The sequence below is a fragment of the Rhinatrema bivittatum genome, chromosome 8, assembly GCF_901001135.1.
Source record: "Rhinatrema bivittatum chromosome 8, aRhiBiv1.1, whole genome shotgun sequence".
In the NCBI taxonomy this organism is placed as follows: Eukaryota; Metazoa; Chordata; class Amphibia; order Gymnophiona; family Rhinatrematidae; genus Rhinatrema; species Rhinatrema bivittatum.
In genome coordinates, this window is record NC_042622.1 from 71,963,126 (window position 1) to 71,982,465 (window position 19,340).

Below are 19,340 nucleotides of genomic sequence, written 5' to 3' on the forward strand. Positions count from 1 at the left end.
TCCTGTCTATCACAGAAATCATATCACAAAAGCTAGCAGACATCATTAATTGCTCCCTATCACAAGGCCTCTACCCAGATGACCTCAAGATGGCAGCCATTAAACCGCTTCTAAAGAAGCCAAACGCGGATCCCAATGACCTGAACAACTTCAGACCAATCACTAATCTACCTTTATTAGCCAAGATAATGGAAAAACTAGTCAACTCGCAAATTTCAGACTACCTCGAAGACAACAAACTCCTCTACCCCTCACAATACGGGTTTCGCAAAGCATCCAGCACAGAATCCCTCCTGATATCACTTACGGACCACCTGATCCTGGGCCTTGACAAAGGCCATTCATTCCTACTGATCCTGTTGGACCTTTCAGCCGCCTTCGACACGGTCAACCACTGCAGCCTCATAAAACAACTTGCATCCATTGGAATTTCAGGTACCGCCCTAGCCTGGTTCAAAACTTTCCTCAACAACAGAGGATACAAAGTGAAAATACACAATAAGGAATCTTCCCGTTTCAACGCCCCCATAGGAGTACCACAAGGATCCTCCCTATCACCCACCTTGTTCAACATATACTTACGCCCTCTGTGCCACCTTCTAACGGATCTCAAACTCAAACACCTTATATATGCAGACGATGTTCAGATAGTGATTCCCCTGAAAGAATCACTAGACAAAACACTTGAATATTGGGAATCTTGCCAATCAAAAATTGACCTCCTCTCCAGCCTAACTCTCATCCTAAACACCACCAAAACCGAACTAATTCTCATTACTCCTGAAAACAACAATCACCACACTCCCACATCAAACATCCCCCTATCTGCTCAAGTCAGAGACCTAGGAGCCATTATTGACAACAATTTGAACCTGAAAGCTTTTATAAACCGCACCACCAAGGACTGCTTCTATAAACTACAAGTATTGAAAAGAATTAAGCCACTATTCCACTTTCAAGACTTCAGAACCATACTTCAAGCAATAATCTTCGCAAAATTAGATTATTGTAACGCCATACTTCTAGGCCTTCCATCTTCATACACCAAACCTCTACAGATGGTACAAAATACAGCAGCCAGAATCCTCACTAACTCCAAAAGAAGAGACCACATCTCACCTATCTTAAAAAATCTTCACTGGCTTCCCCATCCATGCCAGAATCCTCTACAAATCTATCCATCACCTCACCTCCTTGGACCTTCAATATCCGCTCAGCCTTCATACCTCTCAAAGACCGATCAGAGAAATCTACCAAGGATCCCTCCAAGTTCCAAACACCAAATCCACCCGACACACAACGGCAAGAGATCGGGCATTCTCGACAGCTGGACCATCACTTTGGAACTCCATACCCACAAATCTGCGCCTAGAACCCTGCCTACCAACTTTCCGCAAAAGATTGAAGACCTGGCTATTCAAACAAGCCTTCCCAGACAACTCATAACTACCTCCAACTCCTTTATCAAAGCTACCATTTGGGACTGTAAATAATCGTTAAGTTATTTATTTAATCCCCATACAGTTTTCACCCCCTTTGTTCCTCTTTTTCTCGCTCCCAGTTACTCTACCCCTGGTTTTTTGTAACTGCATCCCCTTGCACTAGTTTTCAGTTCTACTGTTTAATTGCACCCCCTGTTTATATGTAAACCGGCATGATGTGACCTGTTCATGAATGCCGGTATATAAAATAAATAAATAAACTATGCCAAGAGCAGTCTCACCCCTTCTCAGTCGTTGGACTTCCTGGGCGCGAGATTCGACACTGAGGAGGGCAAGGTTTTCCTACGGTCGGATCGGGCCCAGGCGTTGCGGGACCAGATCCAATGTTTCTCTGGTCTCTCTTGGCCCACTGCTTGGGATTATCTACGGGTCCTGGAATCCATGGCATCCACTATCGACCTGGTACCCTGGGCCTTCACGCATATGCATCCGCTGCAGAGAGCTTTACTTTCCCGCTGGAAGCCGGTGTCGCGAGACTTCCAGGCCATCCTCCCGATTCCACGGTCCGCTGGGGACAGCTTCCTTTGGTGGCTGGACCCTCTCCACTTGGCTCATTGAATAACCTTAGACATTCTGGACTGGATAATAGTCACCACAGATGCCAGCCTTTCCAGTTGGGGAGCGGTCTGTCAGTCGAGGTCCTGCAGGGTCAGTGGACGAAAGCTCAAGCGTGGTGGCCAATCAACTGCTTGGAAACCAGAGCAGTCCGACTAGCGCTGAAGAATTTTCTTCCTCTCGTTCGCCATCGGGCAGTCAGGATACTCTTGGACAGTGTGACCACGGTGGTGTACATAAATCGCCAGGGAGGCACAAGAATTCGTCACGTCTCGCTGGAAACGGACAAGCTCATGAAGTGGGCGGAACTTCATCTGGCGCGATTGGCGGCCTCCCACATTGCAGAGGTGGACAACATTTCAGGCGGATTTCCTAAGCCACCAACATATCGATCCCAGAGAGTGGGAGCTCTCCGAGGAGGCGATGCACCTAATAGTATACCGTTGGGGGATTCCTCACTTGGATCTCGTGGCAACAGCCCACAACACAAAGGCTCCTTGCTTCTTCAGCCGCAGAAGAGAATGCGGCGCGGAGGACATCAATGCGCTGGTACTGCCGTGGCCCCGTTATATCCTCCTCTACGCGTTCCCACCTTGGCCTCTATTGGGCAAGGTACTACGAAGAATCGAGGGCCACCAAGGCACCGTAATTTTGGTGGCTCCAGAGTGGCCTCGCCGGCCATGGTTCGTGGATCTACTCAACCTGGCGGTGGACGGGCCCCTACATCTTGGTCATCTTCGCATCTCCTCCGTCAAGGACCAATATTTTTCGACGAGGCAGCTCGCTTCTGTCTTGCGGCTTGGCTTTTGAGAGGCGCAAGCTGAGACGCCGTGGTTATCCGGAGGCCATGATCTCGACCCTCTTTCGAGCAAGGAAGACGTCAACCTCAGTCACCTATGTCCGGGTGTGGAAGGTTTTCGAGTCATGGTGCACGGCCCACTCCACGCAGCCAAGGCACGTTTCTGTGTCTCAGAATCTCTCGTTCCTTCAAGCAGGCTTGGAAAAGGGTCTAGCCTACAATTCTCTGCGAGTCCAGGTTGCTGCCTTAGGAGCCTTGCTTCGCCGAGGGGAGGAAATCTCGCTCTCTTCTCATCCAGATGTCGTCCGCTTCCTTAAGGGAGTAAAGCATCTGAAGCCACCATCCAAGCTCCCTGCCCCTCTTGGAACCTCAACTTGGTACTCCGGATCCTGAGCGGACCCCTCTTCGAGCCTGTATGTGCTGCTACTCTCAGGGACCTCACACTCAAGATGGTCTTTCTCGTGGCCATTTGTTCGGCCCGCCGTGTTTCTGAGCTACAGGCATTTATCCTGCAGGGAACCGTATCTAAGATTCACCGACTTGGGCATTACCTTACGCAGGGTACCCTCGTTTCTACCCAAGGTGGTCTCTACCTTTCACCTGAATCAGACGGTGGAGCTGCCTTCCTTCTCATCGGTTGACTCTCGAGATCTCTGCAACCTCGATGCTAAGCACTGTCTGATGCGTTACCTGGAGGTCACCAATGAGTTCCATCTTTCGGACCACCTATTCATCCATTGGTCCGGACCCAAGAAGGGGTCCAAGGCGCCTAAGATGACGATTGCTCGCTGGCTGAAGGTTGCTTTTGTGGCCGCGTATATTGGCGCAGGGAAGCAACCACCGATGGGCGTCGGAGCCCACTCGCTCCGCTCCCAAGCGACATCCTGAGCGGAGAGTCAGTCAGTCTCTTCTCAGGAGATCTGCAGAGTGGCCACCTGGAAGTCTTTGCATACTTTCGCTCACCACTAATGCCTGGATGTCCAGTTGCCGAATTTTGGCTCTTTTGGCGACAGGGTCATTCGAGGGCCCACCCTCAGTAGGGAAGCTTTGGTACATCCCACCAACTGGACTGATCCTGGTATGTACAGGGAAACGAAAATTATTCCTTACCTGCTAATTTTCGTTCCTGTAGTACCATGGATCAGTCCAGCCAGCCTCCCTCAGATTTGTTGGGATTTCTCATGGGATCTACTGCTCGACTTCCTTACTACTTGGCCTCTCTAGGTCTCTAGGACCATTCTATACATCTGTGGAGCTGTGTCACAGTTCTTTTTGCAAGTTGCCGTTGTGTACCGGTTTGTTCAGTTTTACAATTTAATGTTGCGATAACATAGTTTACTTGATCCCTCCGTGTCTCTCTCTCTCTCTCTCTCTCTGATAGTCTGTTTACTGAAGAGGGATAGGGAGTGTGCGGGCTTATGTGGCAGCTCCCCCAGAAGTTCTTGTCTGACTCCATCTGCTGGACGGGGGACATAACCCACTGTCTGGACTGATCCATGGTACTACAGGAATGAAAATTAGCAGGTAAGGAATAATTTTCTTATAGCCCGGGCGGAACGCAGCAGGACAGCTGGAGTCAGCGGCACCGGCATGCTCTCTTCTTCCCACGGCCCGAAAGAGGAAGTGGTGAGCAGCATCTTTGGGCAGAGTGTCAGATGGTATCACCGCAAGAAATTTGTGGGGCGGCTACGTGGAAATCTCTGCATACTTTTGCGAAACATTACAGATTGTATGTCCAGGCTCCAGTTTTAGGAGGATTTGGAGAGGGAGTGCTTCGAGCGGGCCTCTCCGGATCCCATCCCAGGTAAGAAAGCTCTGGTGCATCCCAGGAGTCTGGACTGATCCGGGTACATACATGGAAAGGAAAATTAGTTTCTTACCTGATAATTTTTGTTCCTGTAGTACCACGGATCAGTCCAGAGTCCCGCCCGTCAGAGGCATGGAAGAAAGGGAGAGTCCGCTCGGTTCTTATCTATTTCATTGTTTCAGATCAACAAAGATTTTCAATGTTTTGTCCTCACGTGGTTTTTTCAAAGTTCAGGTCCCAGGAGGGTTCAGTGGACCAGTTTGTTTCTGTTATTATATATAGTTATGATGGTTTTGATAGTTCCATTCTGCTTTGACATTGAGTAATACTGCCGGACTATAGGTGGCACCAGCCTATTTATAGGCGGAGTTTGTTTTGAGAACTGCTCTGTCTCCATTTGCTAGAGGGGGGGGCCAAAACCCAGGAGTCTGGACTGATCCGTGGTAGTACAGGAACGAAAATTATCAGGTTAGAAACTAATTTTCCTTTAAACATTTTTTTTCACAAGTTCAGGGAGAATGGAAGACTTTGCCCTTGCAGACCTTCACCGTAGAAACACATTTGCAGATGCATAGGAAGGAGAGTCTGCACCCTCCTTTATATCCTGCTAGAAGTACATCTGCAGATGTATGAGGAGAATCTCCTCCCTTTTCCCTCTAGATCAGTCCTTGGGGAGAAACACAGGTGCATTTGGAGGAGAGTCTCCTGTTGCAGGTTCCTTATTGTGTCTGATATATGGTATAAGTATAGCGGGATGGAAGATATGGGGAGTCTGAAACTATGGTGAGTGATGTGGTCTGTTTCTCACTGGAAGGGAGGGGAAGCATATCACCCATCACTAAACTGGCCAGGACCCTTCTGGCTAGGAGTGCCACAGCTATAGTTTGGAGCAGGAAGTTTCTGCTCTTAGCATTGTCTTGGGTGCCCAGTTCACATGAAGAAGCACTGGCAGTTTTTTTACTGCAGGGGATTGGTAAGTTGACTTACTTCCTTCTTTACCAGATGTTCTCTTGGTCCTGCTAAACAGCACTAACCTAGATTCTGACAGAAAGGTAGTGCTTTTAAAATGCTTCAGTATATTTCTTTTTTGCAGAAATACACTATCTTACTTTGATTCCCCTGGTAAGCCATGGGAGAAATAACATGCATACTGTCACTACCTTCATTTACTTTCAGATTCGGAAGCGGGTACCAGATTTTGCTCCATATTCTCTACTGGATTTTGGCTCTGGAGTTGGCTCTGTGACTTGGTAAGGATGCACTGGAACAATGTTTCTGTATATAAGTATCTCAGCATAAGAAGTACCATGCTGGGATAGACCAAAGCATCAGACAGTAGCCAATCCAAGTTGCAAATACCCAGCAGATCTCAACATGTAAATAGCCTTCTTTAGTCTATCTGGCTAATAATGTTTTATGGATTATTCTTCCAGGAACTTGTCCAAACCTCTCTTAATATAAATACCCTGTACAGGCCAGCCACTTGTCTTTACCCAGCTCACTAATCACCTTTTTATCAGAATGAATAAACTTTTTAGAGAAAGTACAAACTTTTATTTATTACACAAATATTATCATATAAAGATTCCAACCAACAATACAATCATCCTAAAACATCCCTTAATTTATCATTCACACCAACCTATCCCATTCACATCTAAACCCCATTCATACGTACTTTTACCCCATTCATAGATACCCCATAAAATACATGCCCATACCTACCCCCAAATAGGCACAGCAATTTTTTTTTTTAAATACAAAAATTGCAAATGGCCGCTGTACCGGCTGCCTCCAGCTCCACCCCCCGGACAGCCCCTTTTCTTGAGCCCGGCACTTCTGCGCGTAATGGGAGTTCCCTGTACGTACCAGGATCAGTCCAGGACACCTGGGTTGTGACTCCGCACCAGTAGATGGAGACAGACTAAAACTTGTGGGCGGAGCCATATATGCCCCTGTGCCAGTCACAGCCCCTCAGTCTTACTCTGTCTCCAGTAGATGGTGCAGGTCCAGTCACAGCCCTGCCTGACCTGATTTTGGTGGTTAGTCAGTTTTGGTTTTTAGGGGCTAATTTTGTTAGGCCTGACTGTTTTTGCGAGGTATTCGTGGCAAATTGGGTTTTGTTTTTAATTTTAGTCCCGGGTGCCCTGCCTCCCGGGGGGGTTGAGAGGTCCTGAGGGGACTACCCTCCCCCGGTTGAGGCCGCTGCCAGGGTTGAGGACCCGGCTGAGCTAGTGGCAGCGTCAGGGGTGACACCGGGGAGCCCGGTTCACTCACCCCTGCAGGAAAAGGGCTCCAGAACCAAGGACAGCTGCAAGCTTTGTTAAAAAAAAAAAAAAAAAAAAAAAAGGGTTTTTGTTTCGTTGTGCGGCTCTCCGTTCCCTCGCGTCTTCGCTCCGTTTTGAGGGGGGGGCGCCGGTAGCAGGAGGGAGGTCGCCGATTTTGAATTCTTACTTTTACTTCACATTTCGCCGCGTTTCCCGCCCGTTTTTTCGTCGCGCTCGCCGGCAGGCCACGAGGGTCGGCCTGCCGGGCCTGCGGCTCGGCTCGCGCACGCTTTTCGTGGCAGGGCCTCTGCAGCTACGGTCGCACGGGCAGAGAGGGAGTGTCCGGAGCGCCTCGGGGGGCCCAGTCCAGAACTGCGCAATCGCCGCTGCGCGGGGGGGCTCGACTGTTCGGCCCCAAGATGTTTGTTTTTCTCCTGCACTGTGCGCGCACGGCGGCCATTTTAGTTCCGGCCGCGAAATCGCTCGGTTCACAACAGGGGATACAGCCCTGCCCCCCGCGCTTTCCCCACAGCGGGATCCGGCGGGGGGGGGGTCCCCACGGAGGGGCCTCGTTCCCCGTTGGCTCCCGCGGATGGTTCTTCAGATTTTTATCTGGTTTTTTTTTGCGCTTCTGTTGTGCAGGGTTTTTTAAATATAAGCATATTTAGCGCTGCCGGAGGGGCGTCGCGCGGGGGGGGCCACCCGCAGGTCTGTTCCGAAGGCTAGAACACTATGGATGTTGCGTGGGGCTCTCGGGAGCCCTCGCGGGGGAAGCGTCCGCCGCGTGGCGTACCTCAGGAGTCTGAGACGGATTCTTCATCGGCAGTTGACTCAGAGTCTCCAGAGGAGTCCCTGATGGGGGCCGGGGAGGCGGCTGCGGACGGTCCTCGGCTGCGGACGGTCCTGCCCAGCCCAGTGCGGGCAAAGGAGCACTCGCCATAGAAGGGGATGACCCCCAGGTGGTACGACTATTTTCGCAGGGAGGAACTGTACCTACTAACTCCAGCAATGCTTCAGGAACTGGCAATGGAGGCTCAGCTGGGGGGGACCAGTCGAGAGACAAACATGGATCTGCCATGAGGCAATCCTGGATCCGATGCTCTCCAAGGAAGAGGAGCATAGGTCTCTCGGGGCCGACAGTAGGATTTTCCTTTTCAATTTTCATCGACAGTTTTCCTGTTCAATGAATGGGATACGCCTTTAAGGTCGGTACGGCCATAGACAAGATTTACCCGCTACCGGAGGATGTGCTGGCACTCCTTCGCCGGCCCAAGGTGGATTCCGCAGTCTCTGCGGTGACGAAGAGGTCGGCCATTCCGGTTACGGGAGCCACGGCTCTCCGGGATATACAGGATAGGAAGCTGGACGTGTAACTCAAGAAGATTTTGAGGTGACTGCCCTGGATGTGCGGGCTGCTTTCTGTACCAACTTCGCTATGTGAGCGAGACTGCGCTGGGCCCATATTCTTCAGGCGAATGCAGGTCTGTCGGCGGAAGAGGCATCACAGGCAGATAGGTTGGAGGCAGCAATAGCGTATGGGGCAGATACTCTCCACGATTTGCTGCGTACGTCCGCTAGGTCCGGGGTGGCGGCTGTTTCGGCGCGTTGCCTGCTGTGGCTGCGCAACCTGGCTGCAGATGGTTCGTTCACAGCAGCTGCCCGAGGACAGATTCAGGGCGCGCTCCGTCTGCTCGCCCAGATCCCGGTTCCGAGGGCCCAGGAAGTCGCGTCATCACAGGTCTACCGGTTCTTCTTATAGGTCGGCTTCTTCCCGTAACCATCAATGGCAGCAGTCTTTTCGGGTACACGCTCCGATAGACAGCCCCGTGGAGCCCCGTCAGCGAGGGGCCTGGATACCATCGGGCCAGGGGGTCCGCAACGTGATGAGCACGGCTACGCATTAGATTTTGTTCGTTCCCCAGCACACTAATTCCTGGTCTCGCCGTGCAAGGCTCCCGAAGCGAAGGCAGCAGTGCTAATCACCATCCGGCGCATGGAACATTTGGGAGCCATTTCCTCCGTTCCGATCAGTCCGCACGGTGAAGGACGTCACTCTATTTGCTTCATTGTTCCAAAGAACGACGGCACTTCAAGACCAATCCTGGATCTAACAGGGGTGAATAGATGCCTGCGGGTGCCTCACTTCCAAATGGAGACTATTCGGTCGGTGATCGCCTCGGTGCGTCCAGGAGGGTTCCTAGCCTCACTAGGTTCCACGGAGGCGTACCTTCACGTAGGCATTCCACCTTCTCTTCAGCGATGCCTAAGGATCAATTCACGGCTCTCCCGTTTGGGGCTCGCAACGGCGCCTCGTACTTTCACGAAGGTGATGGTCGTGGTGGTGGCGCAACTTCGCCGGGAGGATTTCTGGTTCATCCTTACCTGGACGATTGGTTGATTCGGGCGAAGTCCGAGGATCAGTGTCGACTGTCAGTGGCCAGGGGCCTACAACTCTTGCAGTCTCTAGGCTGGCTAGTCGAGTTCAACAAGAAGTCCATTGGTACCCACGCCGGTATCCACGCAGACCCTGCAATGCCTTTGAGCCGTATTCGATGAAACGGGGCAGGGCGTTCCTATCGCAGGAAGGAAGGTGCAAACTACAGGCTCAAGTGAGGTGCTTGCTGTCGCTCCGGCTACCGCGGGTCGGCGATTACTTCATGGTCCTGGGTACTATGGCCTCCACTCTCGTGTTGGTCCACTGGCCGTTTGCTCATCTACGGCCATTGCGGGCGTCCTTACCATCCCGCTGGCAGCCGGTTTCGGAAGCATTCTACCGTCCATTTCCACTCGTAGGCCGGGCGAGATCCGGCCAGTCCTGGTGGCTCGATTCCAGTCTTTTGACCTCTCCAGGGTCACTCCTATTGCCCAACCGGACAGTGGTGCCCACGGATGCCAGTCTCTCCGGATGGGGAGCAGTCTGCCTAGGGACGTCAGTTCAAGGCCTACGGTCAGCGTCTCAAGCCCGATGGGCTACCAACCGACTGGAGACCAGAGCGGTCCGTCTGGCGCTGCAATCGTTCCTACCTCTGCTGAGGGGACGGGCAGTCTGTGTTTTGTCGGACGACGCAACCGCAGTGGCCTACATCACTCGCCAAGGAGGGACGAGAAGTCCACAGGTAGCAGACGAGGCGCGGCTCTTGATGGCTTGGTCGGAGCAAAATCTCACGTCCATTGCAGCTTCACATACATTGCAGCCTCTCACATCATCGAGGTCGACAACGTCCAGGCGGATTTTCTGCCGTCATCATCTGGATCCCGGGGCATGGGAGCTGGCGGTCGAAGTTTCGCCTCATCTGCAAGACGTGGAGTATTCCCCACATGGACTGGAGGGCCACAGGCCACGTGGACTGGTTGGCCACAGGCCATAATGCGAAGGCTCCACGATTCTTCAGTCGGCGCCGAGGAAGAGGAGCACAAGGAGTCGACGCCTTGGTGCTTCCCTGACCGACGGATGTCCGGCTGTACGTCTTTCCTCTGTGGCCGATGTTCGGCACGATTATGCGCCGCATAGATTTGCACCCGTTCAACGTGATCATGGGGGCTCCGGCATGGTCTCACCGTCCGTGGTTCGCGGACCTTGTTCAGTTTGTCGGTGGCGGCTCCCATGCGTCCCATCCGTCTCCAGGGATTCGCGGGGCTCCTCCGTCAGGGCCCCGTCTGTTGGGAGGATGAGAATCCCTTCTGTCTCGCGGCCTGGCGTTTTGAGAGGACTCGGCTAAACGGGGAAGGTTACTCTGCCGCGCTGGTGGCTATGCTGCTGAGGTTCCGGGCAGCAGTCTCCATCCTTGGCGTACGTCCGGGCCTGGGTAGTCTTTGCGGTAAGGTGCGTGTAGCGGGGTGTGGATTCCACTGCCGCTTCGGTATCTGATGTTCTGGCTTCTCCAGGCTGGTCTGGCCAAAGGCTTGGCATGCAGTTCCCGGGGGTCCGCGCTTGGTTGCTTGCGGGTCCGGATGTTTTCCCCGTTTTCTCTGGGGGGCTAAGCTTCTCCGTCCGCCATTGCGTTTTCCAATTCGGTTCTTTCCACCTGGTGCTCGGCACCGTTTGCACCCTTGAAGCGCACAACTCTTCCGGATCTCTCTTTGACGACGGTATTTTGGTGACGCTTGCCTCGGCGCGGCGCTTTTCTGAGTTGCAGGCTCTCTCCTGTAGAGTACCGTTTTGTGTCTTTCTGATTCGGGGGTATTCTTGTGTCCGATCCCTACCTTTCTCCTTCAGGTCGTTTCGTCTTTTCATCGGCATCAGTCAGTGGGGCTGCCCGCTTTGCGGACGGGAGCTCCTCTGATCCTCCAGCGAGGGACTTCAAGGGACTTGTTGTGCGGAGTTCCCTTCCACGCTACCGATGACAGATCTTTTGTTTTCCTTTTCGGGTCCAAAGAAAGGGGCCGCGGCATCCCGCAAGACGATTGTCTGTTGGCAAACAAGGAACCATTGGTTCGGCATACCTTGTGCGGGAGGAAAACCTATTCCTGGGGGCCTCAGGGCTCACTCGACACGGTCTCAAGTGGCGTCTTGGGCGGAATTTTTCACAGGTGTTGCCTCAAGCGATTTGCAGGGCTGCTACCTGGAAGTCGTTACATACCTTCATTACACATTGCCGATCGGATGTTCGGGCTACTGATTGCGGGGGTTTTGGAGAGAGGGTACTCCGAGCGGGACTCTCTGCTTCCCACCCTCGGTAATTTAGCTCTGGTACATCCCAGGTGTCCTGGACTGATCCTGGTACGTACAGGGAAAGGAAAATTAGTTTCTTACCTGATAATTTTCGTTCCTGTAGTACCAAGGATCAGTCCAGGATCCCGCCCGCAGTGCTGCGCTGTTATAACGGAGAGTCCGCTCATTGTTGTCTTCAGTACACTGACCCCTTGTACTTCGCTCTCTTGGTTTGGAGAGTCTGGTTCCTGTGGGGGTGTTGGAGTTATTTTCGTTTACCTGACGAGTTTGTATGGTTAGCTATGTTGTATTATGGCTTTTCTACTTTGACATTCGTATGACTGAGGGGCTGTGACTGGCACAGGGGCATATATGGCTCCGCCCACAAGTTTTAGTCTGTCTCCATCTACTGGTGCGGAGTCACAACCCAGGTGTCCTGGACTGATCCTTGGTACTACAGGAACGAAAATTATCAGGTAAGAAACTAATTTTCCTTTATGCGCGTGGCTGGGCCCCTCTGAAGATCCATACGTTGCACGCAAGGCCCGACCGCACACGTAACCCCTGTTTTTCCTCGCGCACAGGGGATTTAAATTTTAGCTGTAAATTTCTACTTACTTGTGCTCTTCAAAGTTTCCATAGTTCTGAATCATTCTGTGACTGTTTCTATTGAAAGCAACCATTTTTCAATTAGTTATAACATTTCTTAATGAAAAAAAACCCCTAGACATGGGAGCTCGGAGACTAAGCAGCTATTTCCTTTGCTGCTCCGCGCCCCCCCCCCCCCCCCCCGCCTCCTCTCTGATTTTGTTTTTAAAGATTAGCTTCTACCGTTTTTCCCGGCTATGTAACCCTTAAGTATCAGCAAGGTGAAAGGGTTAGATATGAATTAAAAAAAGTGCAACTTCTGAAAGGGAAAATGTCTACATAAAAAAAAAATTACACACAAAGGGGCCGATGCAAAAAAAAGCACGGAAAGCGGGCACTGAAAAGTCAGCGCCTGCTTTCTTAACGTGCACATGGCGCCCGCAGGGGAGCACCATGCTATGTTATAATTAGGGGGTTGAGTTAGTGACCCTTGCACCTCCTTGCTAACACGACCCCATGGTTACCGGCGGTCTGCCGGTTATGAACACAGATGCCGACAAACTCAGCGTCTGGTTTCATAACTGCAATCCACCAGTTATGAAAACCGATGCCGAGTTTATTGGTGTCTGTTTTCATAACTCAGCCGGCCGGTTATGAAAATAGACACCGAGCATATCGGCATCAGTCTTCAATGCGGCCGGCTGAGTTTTTTGGGGGGTTTTTAAACTTTTAAAAGTATAGAAAAGCAGTTTTTTTTTTCTGCTTTTCTGTACTTCTTTTCAATGCGCTCAGCTAATAACGCCAGCTCCAGCGATTAAATAGCTGAGACGCACATTTATTTTTTTGCATTTGGAGTGAATGAGTAATGGCCTCATTCATATGCATTTGCAGGTAATGAGCGCTATCCCATTCACTCCGTGTCTGATGCACGTTAAATAGACGCTAATCCCCCTATTGCATTAGGGGGTGGATTAGCGCCTATTTAACCCGCGTCCGACTGTGGGTTATACTGTGTGCTCGGCTGAGCGCACTGTATTGCATCGGCCCCATAGATTCTACAGACAACACTGTAGAATTTGTGCCCAAAACTACTAACATTAAGGTCAGGTGACAGTCCAGCAGTGCTATTTACAAGTGTTTTTTTTCTTTGTGTGTGTACATTTATTTTCCATTTCAGATGCTGCAGTATATTTTATATTTGGGCTAATGTTGCTAGTTCAGAACTGTGCAGTGATTTACAAGTTTTTTTGTACACTTCTACTTTTCACTCAAACAAACGTGACCCTTTTGTGTTTGTAACAGGTTTGGGATTCAGCATAGCTATTGACTGATCCTCACAGAAACGCAGTTGCCCTCCTAACCACGTTTGTATCCATAGATTGCAACTGCATCACCTTCTTAAAAATCATGCATTCATTTCTGTGAAAGTCATGCTTGCTCTGGTGCTCTATCTCAGAACCCTTTTGGAGCCACCATTTGAACCATTGGGTTCAACCTCTTTAATTTTTGGCCATCAGGGTAGTATTTGTGGATGCAGTTTGCTTAGTGAAAGGAATGTGTGAATTGAAAGCCTCGGACAGCTCCGGCCGCTTCCAGCGCGGGAACAGCAGCCATTTTGCCTGCACCACGCTCCTCTGCAGGACTGGATGTGAGGGGAGGAGACATTCCTTCTCAGTTTTCCCCACCGACTTTAAGCCCCATCAGGCCTAGGATCCCTTTGCCAGCTTCCCCTCCTGGTTCGGACCCTCCCCCAGGGGGGAGCCTTAAAGGGCCAGCCTTCCTCTTCTTCAAAATTTGTGCTTTTAATGCACAAAGCTTTTTTGGAGGCTGAGGCAGAGTTACAGGTTATGGAGCCTCTACAGGCTAAGGTTGCTCGGCTTTTGGAGGGGTCGGATGCCTCCAGAGGGAGGGTGGACCAGGTCACTCCTGACTGGTCTGGAGATCCAGCTTCCAATCCTCCTGAGCCTCCTGCACAGGACCCCCTCATGGGGACTTCGGACGGGGATGTTGATGGGTCCACCCCAGTCGAGGGGGATGATCCGAGGGTACTCAGATTGTGCCGGAAAGAGGAGCTGGATCATCTGATTCCCTGTGTTCTGGCGGAGCTCGATATTGTGGTGCCGCAGCCAAGCTCAGAGGCTACCAAAGGGGACCCGGTTCTCTCGGGACTTAAGACTCCTCCTGCTGCATTTCGTGTTCACCCAATGCTTCTGCAACTTGTGACCCGGGAATGGGAAGCTCCCAAGGCCAGCCTTTAGATGGAGCAAGCTATGGAAAAGCTCTACCTGTTACCAGACGAGTCCTTGGCCATCCTTAAGGTCCCGAAGGTGGCTGCAGCCGTCTCAGCTATCACCAAGCGGACGACCATCCCAGTCGCAGGGGCTGCCGCACTTAAAGATCTTCAGGATCGGAGGCTGGAGGTTCTTCTCAAACGGATTTTTGAGGTCTCAGCGCTTTGCTTTCGGGCAGCAATGTGCAGTAGCCTCATGCAAAGGGCGACCCTTAGATGGGTGCAACAGTTACTCACCTCACAGGAGCTGCTTCCTGCAGAGGCGGAGCAAGCAGATCGCATGGAGTCAGCTGTGGCTTACACGGCGGATGCCTTGTAAGATCATGGCTTCGGTCTCTGCTAGAAGGCTTCTGTGGCTCCGGAACTGGTCGGTAGATATTTCCTCCAAGGCCCAGCTAGGCAATCTTCCTTTTAAAGGCAAATTTTTGCTCGGGGATGATCTGGAAGCCCTTATCAAATCCCTTGGGGACAATAAGGTGTACAAGTTGCCAGAAGATAAGCCTATGGCCTCCAGGTCTTTTGGCTTGGCGCGCCCTCGCTATCGGGGACAGCGGAAGTTTCAGCAGGCCAGAGCCCCAGCCTTCACTTCGCATCAGCCATCGATGAGGTCGCAGACTTGGTCTCATTCGTTTCGTGGCCACAGGCCTCTCCGCGACAGGGGTCCTCAGGGATCTTCCGGGGCCAAGTCCTCCCAATAAAGGTGTCCCGGCCCTCTCCTCTGTTCCGGTGATAGGCGGCCACCTATCTCTCTTCTTTGAGGAGTGGGTCAAGATTACGTCGGACCAGTGGGTTCTAAGCATTATCGAGCACGGCTACGCTTCAGATTTTGCACGTCCGTTGCGAGAGCTGTTTGTCGCCCTGCGGAGCCCGCACAAAACGGATGGCGGTACTTCAAACCCTGCGTCAGTTGAAAGAGCTGGGGGCCATTGTCCCGGTCCTGCCGGAAGAATGCAGGACTGGCAGATACTCCATTTATTTCGTGGTTCCCAAAAAGGAAGGCTCTTTCCGTCCAATCTTGGATCTGAAGAAGGTGAACAAGGCGCTCCGGGGTCAAGGCGCTCAGGGGTCCACGTTTTTGCATGGAAACTCTCCGCTCAGTCATTGCGGCCGTCCACTCCGGCGAATATTTGGCTTCTTTAGACCTGACGGAAGTGTATCTTCACATAGGGATCTGCGAACAACATCTGCGGTTTCTCCAGTTCATGATTTTGGGCGAGCGCTATCGGTTTCAGGCACTTCCATTCAGGTTGGCGATGGCTCCCCACGTCTTCACCAAGGTAATGGTGGTGGTAGCTGCGGCCCTCAGGAGGGAGGGGATCTTGGTTCATCGCTACCTGGATGATTGGCTCATCCGCGCAAAGTCTGAGGAGCTTTGCTGGTCAGTGGTTCACTCAGTAGTGGCCAGACTCCAGTCCCTTGGTTGGGTCCTCAATTTTGCGAAGAGCCAGCTAGTTCCGTCACAGGTGCTGAACTTCTTGGGTGCTCGGTTCGACAAATTGGTCGGCAAGGTTTTTCTCACGCAGGATCGAATCGACAAGTTGACTGCTCATATCAGACAGCTGTTGGCCCTGCCACTACCCCGAGTTGGGATTACTTGCAGGTGCTTGGTTCTATGGCGTCTACTCTGGAATTAGTCCCTTGGGCCTTTGCTCATATGAGACCCTTGCAGAGGGCGTTACTGTCTCATTGGGACCCGAAATCGGAGGAGTTCCAAGTCCAATTGCCGCTCGGGGATCCTGCCAGGTCCAGTCTCCAGTGGTGGTTGATTCCAGCCCACATGCAGTGCGGGATGGACCTGGAGGAGCCCCAGTGGGTGGTCATGACGACAGACACCAGCCTCTCCGGATGGGGGGTGGTTTGCCAGTCGAAAGCAGCGCAGGGCCGTTGGACAGTACGTCAGGCAAAGTGGTCCATAAATCGCTTGGAGACCAGGGCAGTACGGCTGGTGTTGCGCAGTTTCCTTCCCCTGGTGAGCTGTTGTTCGGTGCGAGTGTTGTCAGACAATGCGACAACGATGGCTTACATCAATCATCAGGGCGGAACAAGAAGTCGTCCAGTGGGTTGGAAGCCGATCATGTAATGCTCTGGGCGGAGCGCCATCTGGTACGGCTGGCAGCCTCCCACATAGCGGGCATCAACATTCAAGCGGATTTTCTCAGCCGTCAGCAGCTAGAACCTGGGGAGTGGGAACTTCCGAGGAGGCGATGCGTCTCGTGACTCTGTGGGGGGTACCTCGCCTGGAACATCCCTGGCGACGCATCCAGATGTGGCGCGTTTCCTGAGAGGGGCTAAACATCTGAATCCTCCGGTTTGTCCAGTGTGTCCTTCTTGGAGCTTGAATCTGGTTCTCTGAGGCTTATGCGGTCTTTCGTTTGAGCCTGTGAAACAGGCCACCTTGACGGATTTGACGTTAAAGACGATCTTCCTGGTGGTTATCACGTCGGCATGGCATATCTCGGAGCTTCAAGTGTTGTCTTGTAGGGAGCCTTTTCTCCGGATTTCGGATTCCGGGGTATCTCTACGGTCGGTTCCCTCCTTCCTGCCAAAGGTCTTGTCGGAGTTTCATTTGAATCAGACTGTGGAGTTGCCTGCCTTCATGGATTTGGATCGGAATTCGCCTCAGGCTCGCGACTTACGACGATTAGATGTGCCGGCGGATTCTGCTTCGCTATCTGGAGGTGACATGCTTTTCATTTGTCTGATCATCTGTTCATCTTATGGAGTGGTCCTAAGAAAGGACATAGGGCCACCAAAGCCACTATTGCCCAATGGTTGAAGGAAGCAATAACCTCGACGTATATAACTCTTGGGCGCGCAGTGCCAGAAGGTTTAAAAGCACATTCCATTTGTTCTCAGGCGGCGTCTTGGGCTGAAAGTCACTTTGTTTCGCCGCAAGAGATTTGTAGAGCGGCTACTTGGAAATCACTACACACTTTTGCGAAGCATTACCGTTTGGACGTCCGTGCTCCAGATGGTGACTGCTTTGGCAGTCACCATCTGGAGCACGGACTCTCCAGGTCCCACCCCATTTAGGGCAGCTTGTGTACATCCCAGCGGTCTGAACTGATCCTGGTACATACAGGGAAAGGGAAATTTGGGTTCTCACCTGCTAATTTTCATTCCTGTAGTACCATGGATCAGTCCAGACACCCCCCCTTGGCATCTGGAGATTCCATTCACTGTCATTTCTCTCTCTTTATTCTGCAGAATATTCTCAAGTGAGCAGCGTTTGTTACATATGGAAGTACTCCCTCCATGTACATAAGTTCCAGAAGTTAGACAGTTTCTTTTATTATGTGGTTTGATATAACCATTGGTTCTTATGTTGAGGTTATGATCTGTTTTCATTCTCCTTTGGTATGGATTACACTGAAGGATCGCAGTTTGAAAAAAAAGTCTTCTAAATAAGATTTGGAAACACAAATATGATAGAAGAAAAAGAACATGTGGCCTATTAAATCTGCCCATCCAAACCAACTGCTCAGCTCTTCCATTCTTGCTACTCCCTTGGAGATCCCCTGTGTTTATCGCATGCTAACTTTAAATTCTTATACCGGCCTTCTCTCCTCCACCTCCACTGGGAGGTTGTTCCATGCATTCACCAGCCTTTTATGTAAAGAAAAATGTCCTTAGATTACTCCCAAGTCTACTTCCTTTCATGCTCAACCCATGACCCTTATTCCAGATCCTCTTTTCCATTTCTAACCCTGTCAGTCACTTTAGGGCCCATACCAAAGGCAGTCAGTTGATAAGTCGCCCATTGCCCATGCAGAACCATAACCAAGTACACTAAATCTAGTGCTCTCCCCTGACCCTAATCAAAACAATTGATTGAATTTCTTAGATCTTAAGAGTTCTGAAGTTTTATTTAAGAGTAAACAGTTTTTCATGAAAGGACAGCAACTGTTATTGCTGGTAAGAGAGGATTACCAGCTTCTACCATTTCCATCTATAAATGGATTCATTGCTGCATTCCTTAGGAAAGCAAAAGAGCTTGAAAGTTTCTTGCAGGTTTTCTCAGAGCATCCTCCACAAGAGCAGTGTCTGCCTCTTGTGCAGAGAAAGCATTTGCCTTTGTAGAGGAAATGCATAAAGTAGCTAGTTATGTGAGAGTCTGTTATACTGTCACAAAACATTAATGGACATACAATCATTAGCAGATGTAGTGTTTGGAAGACCGATTTTCTAGGCTGCTGTTAATTTAACCTTATTTGAGGTATTGCTGTGCTTAAGTACTATCGGTTCAGATTGAAGATAATATAAAGGATTTTTCTTACTATCAGTTTCCTTTCTATAACTCCTACCATCCTTTGAAAGATTGAGTTCTGAGCGAAAAACATTCTAATCTCAGGATTGCTGGTGACATGCTTTGGCTGACGATAAGGCCCCCTCAAGGACAGGAAGTGATGTAAAGCTACTTCCTATGGCTGCCAATCTATTATACACCTTGGATGTTTTTGCTGTTCTTGAATTCGTTGGGTATGACTTGTTGGGGTATGGCAGGAAACCACCTCTCTGTTCCAGTTTATACTGCAGTCCCTTCCTCTGCCTTAGTTTTCCCGTCTTCCCTTGCAGGGCTGCACATACAGCTTGGGGGGAGACCATCCGGGAATATGTGTGTGTGGACAGTTCAGCATCCATGAACTTGTTGGCAGAACTCCTACTGAAAGGTGAGAATGCAGTACCCATAGTGCCTCCTCCCCCGTTCTCCCTCCAGTACTGGTACTGCTTTTATAAAGTCTTATAAAGTGATGTCATCACATCTTCACTTTTTCCTCACATTGTGATTTTGTGGAATAGAAGGCTCTTACTTCGTTTTCCCTTAGTCTGGATGTTAGTTTTGGGAGTGTTCATTTTCTTCCGCTTTGATTCCTATGACAT

General features: G+C 50.9%; 1 protein-coding gene across 3 annotated transcripts in view; it reads left to right on the plus strand.

Moving 5' to 3' along the window:
• METTL17 (methyltransferase like 17) overlaps positions 1-19,340 on the plus strand; it is a 97,671-nt gene that overhangs the window by 25,548 nt on the left and 52,783 nt on the right. For all 3 annotated transcript variants that reach the window (XM_029614940.1, XM_029614942.1, XM_029614941.1), the window contains exons 6-7: positions 5,840-5,913; positions 19,035-19,129. In XM_029614940.1, coding sequence (XP_029470800.1) covers positions 5,840-5,913; positions 19,035-19,129 — 169 coding nt within the window. The remainder of the gene's footprint in view (positions 1-5,839; positions 5,914-19,034; positions 19,130-19,340) is intronic.